The following is a 1,833-nucleotide window of genomic DNA, read 5'->3' on the forward strand; positions in this document are numbered from 1 at the left end:
TAGCGAAATGCGTTCTTTAAATACATAAATTATGTATCCATTATTATATTATCTATAATGGTCATCTATCTTGTGCATCTTATCAAACTTTCAAACTAAGCTGATTTATATTTTCTTTATTATACAGCACAATTCTGCTTTATTTTGTAACAAATATTTATTGAGTCTAATTTCGTTGCGCTTTCTTGTCCTTTTTCAGTATCTTTTTGCCCTCGAGAAGATCATGTCGCTCTGAGTCCGTAAGTGATTTCAGAGTGTTAGTGATTACACCAGTTCCTAGAGTTACCGCTCCATCTCGTAATGTAAAACGTTGTCCCTTCTCCAATACCATTGGTCTTATCAACTTTAGTACGAGTCTGCAGTAAAAAACAATGAGTATAGGAAAATTAATGTAGAAAATAATAAAATTCTTGAAAAACAAATATCTTACGTGCTATCTTCTCCTGGCATGGCTAAATCCTTTCCCACTATCGAACATTGTGCTGCAACATCCCACGTTCTACAAAACATCTGTAATTGTATCATATTCGCAATTGGTTTTTTCCTACCACCTTCTTGTTTACTCAATAGGTACACTTGTGCTTCTATGTGATCATACGCCTTCATAGAGCCAGGTTTACACATTATCATGCCTCTTTTTATTTCGTCTCTTTTTAAACCTTTCACTAGAGCACCAAGTTGATCCCCGGCATGGGCTTCCTCTAATATTTGATGGAACATTTCTATACCTGTGACTACGCTTTTGAAAACTTTATTATAACCAATAAACTCGCAATCCGTCCCTTTCTTCAGTTTACCACGCTCTAGTCTACCAGTAACCACGGTACCTCTACCAGGAATAGAATATACATTCTCTACTGGAAGTAAGAAGGGTTTATCCAGTTCTCTCAATGGGGTCGGGATATGTTTATCTACTGTTTCTAACAATTGCAGAACAGTCTGTGAGCCTATTTCAGGACTTTTTCCTTCAAGTGCGCAAAGCGCACTACCTTTTACTATTGGAATATTATCGCCATCGTAACCCATTTCAGAAAACAACTCTCGTACTTCCATTTCTACTAATTCTACCATCTCTGAATCAGCAGCATCGACCTTGAAAATATTGAATAAAATTTTAATTTTAATATTTATTATTTGACCCTTGCTACTTTCGCTTATATTAATAAAAATAAACACCTTGTTAATAAACACAACGATATGCTTGATACCAATTTGTTTAGCAAGAAGCAAATGCTCTCTAGTTTGTGGCATTGTACCATCCGTGGCAGCGACGACCAGTATAGCGCCATCCATTTGAGCAGTTCCTGTTATCATATTTTTTATGTAATCGGCATGACCTGGGCAATCTGTATGTCCATAATGACGATTTTGTGTTTGATATTCAATATGTGCGACATTAATGGTAATGCCACGAGCCTTTTCTTCAGGAGCATTATCGATCTCACTGTATTCCTTAGCTTTTGCTAATTGCTTCTCAGACAAGACTATTTACAAGTTTCTGTTAATTTATGCCTTCATTTATGCAGATAATCATCCTATAAATAAATAAATACCTTTGGTAATAGCTGCTGTTAGAGTGGTTTTGCCATGATCTACATGACCTATAGTGCCTATATTGCAATGTGGTTTATCACGGCTGAATACCTTCTTTTCAGCATAGAATCTCTGACTGGTAACAGTTGGAAGAAATAGCTGATTGTTTTGACGACATTGCTAAAAAGTATAAGATATAAAATTAAATGTAATCTATTTAGCAAGAAATTATATCATATCTATAACACCTATAATGACTACATTTCGATATACAGGTATATATATATATATATATATATA

General features: G+C 34.8%; 1 protein-coding gene across 1 annotated transcript in view; it reads right to left on the bottom strand.

The window, feature by feature from the left end:
- Nucleotides 1-15: 15 nt before the first annotated feature.
- LOC108688746 (elongation factor Tu, mitochondrial-like) overlaps nt 16-1,833 on the bottom strand; it is a 5,191-nt gene continuing 3,373 nt past the window's right edge. Inside the window, exons 4-7 of the mRNA XM_018195108.1 lie at nt 1,554-1,713; nt 1,177-1,484; nt 431-1,092; nt 16-356 (exon numbers count right to left, since the gene is read on the bottom strand). Of these exons, the coding sequence (XP_018050597.1) occupies nt 167-356; nt 431-1,092; nt 1,177-1,484; nt 1,554-1,713 (1,320 nt within the window). The 3' untranslated portion in view covers nt 16-166. The remainder of the gene's footprint in view (nt 357-430; nt 1,093-1,176; nt 1,485-1,553; nt 1,714-1,833) is intronic.

This window comes from Atta colombica, unplaced genomic scaffold (assembly GCF_001594045.1).
Source record: "Atta colombica isolate Treedump-2 unplaced genomic scaffold, Acol1.0 scaffold238, whole genome shotgun sequence".
In the NCBI taxonomy this organism is placed as follows: Eukaryota; Metazoa; Arthropoda; class Insecta; order Hymenoptera; family Formicidae; genus Atta; species Atta colombica.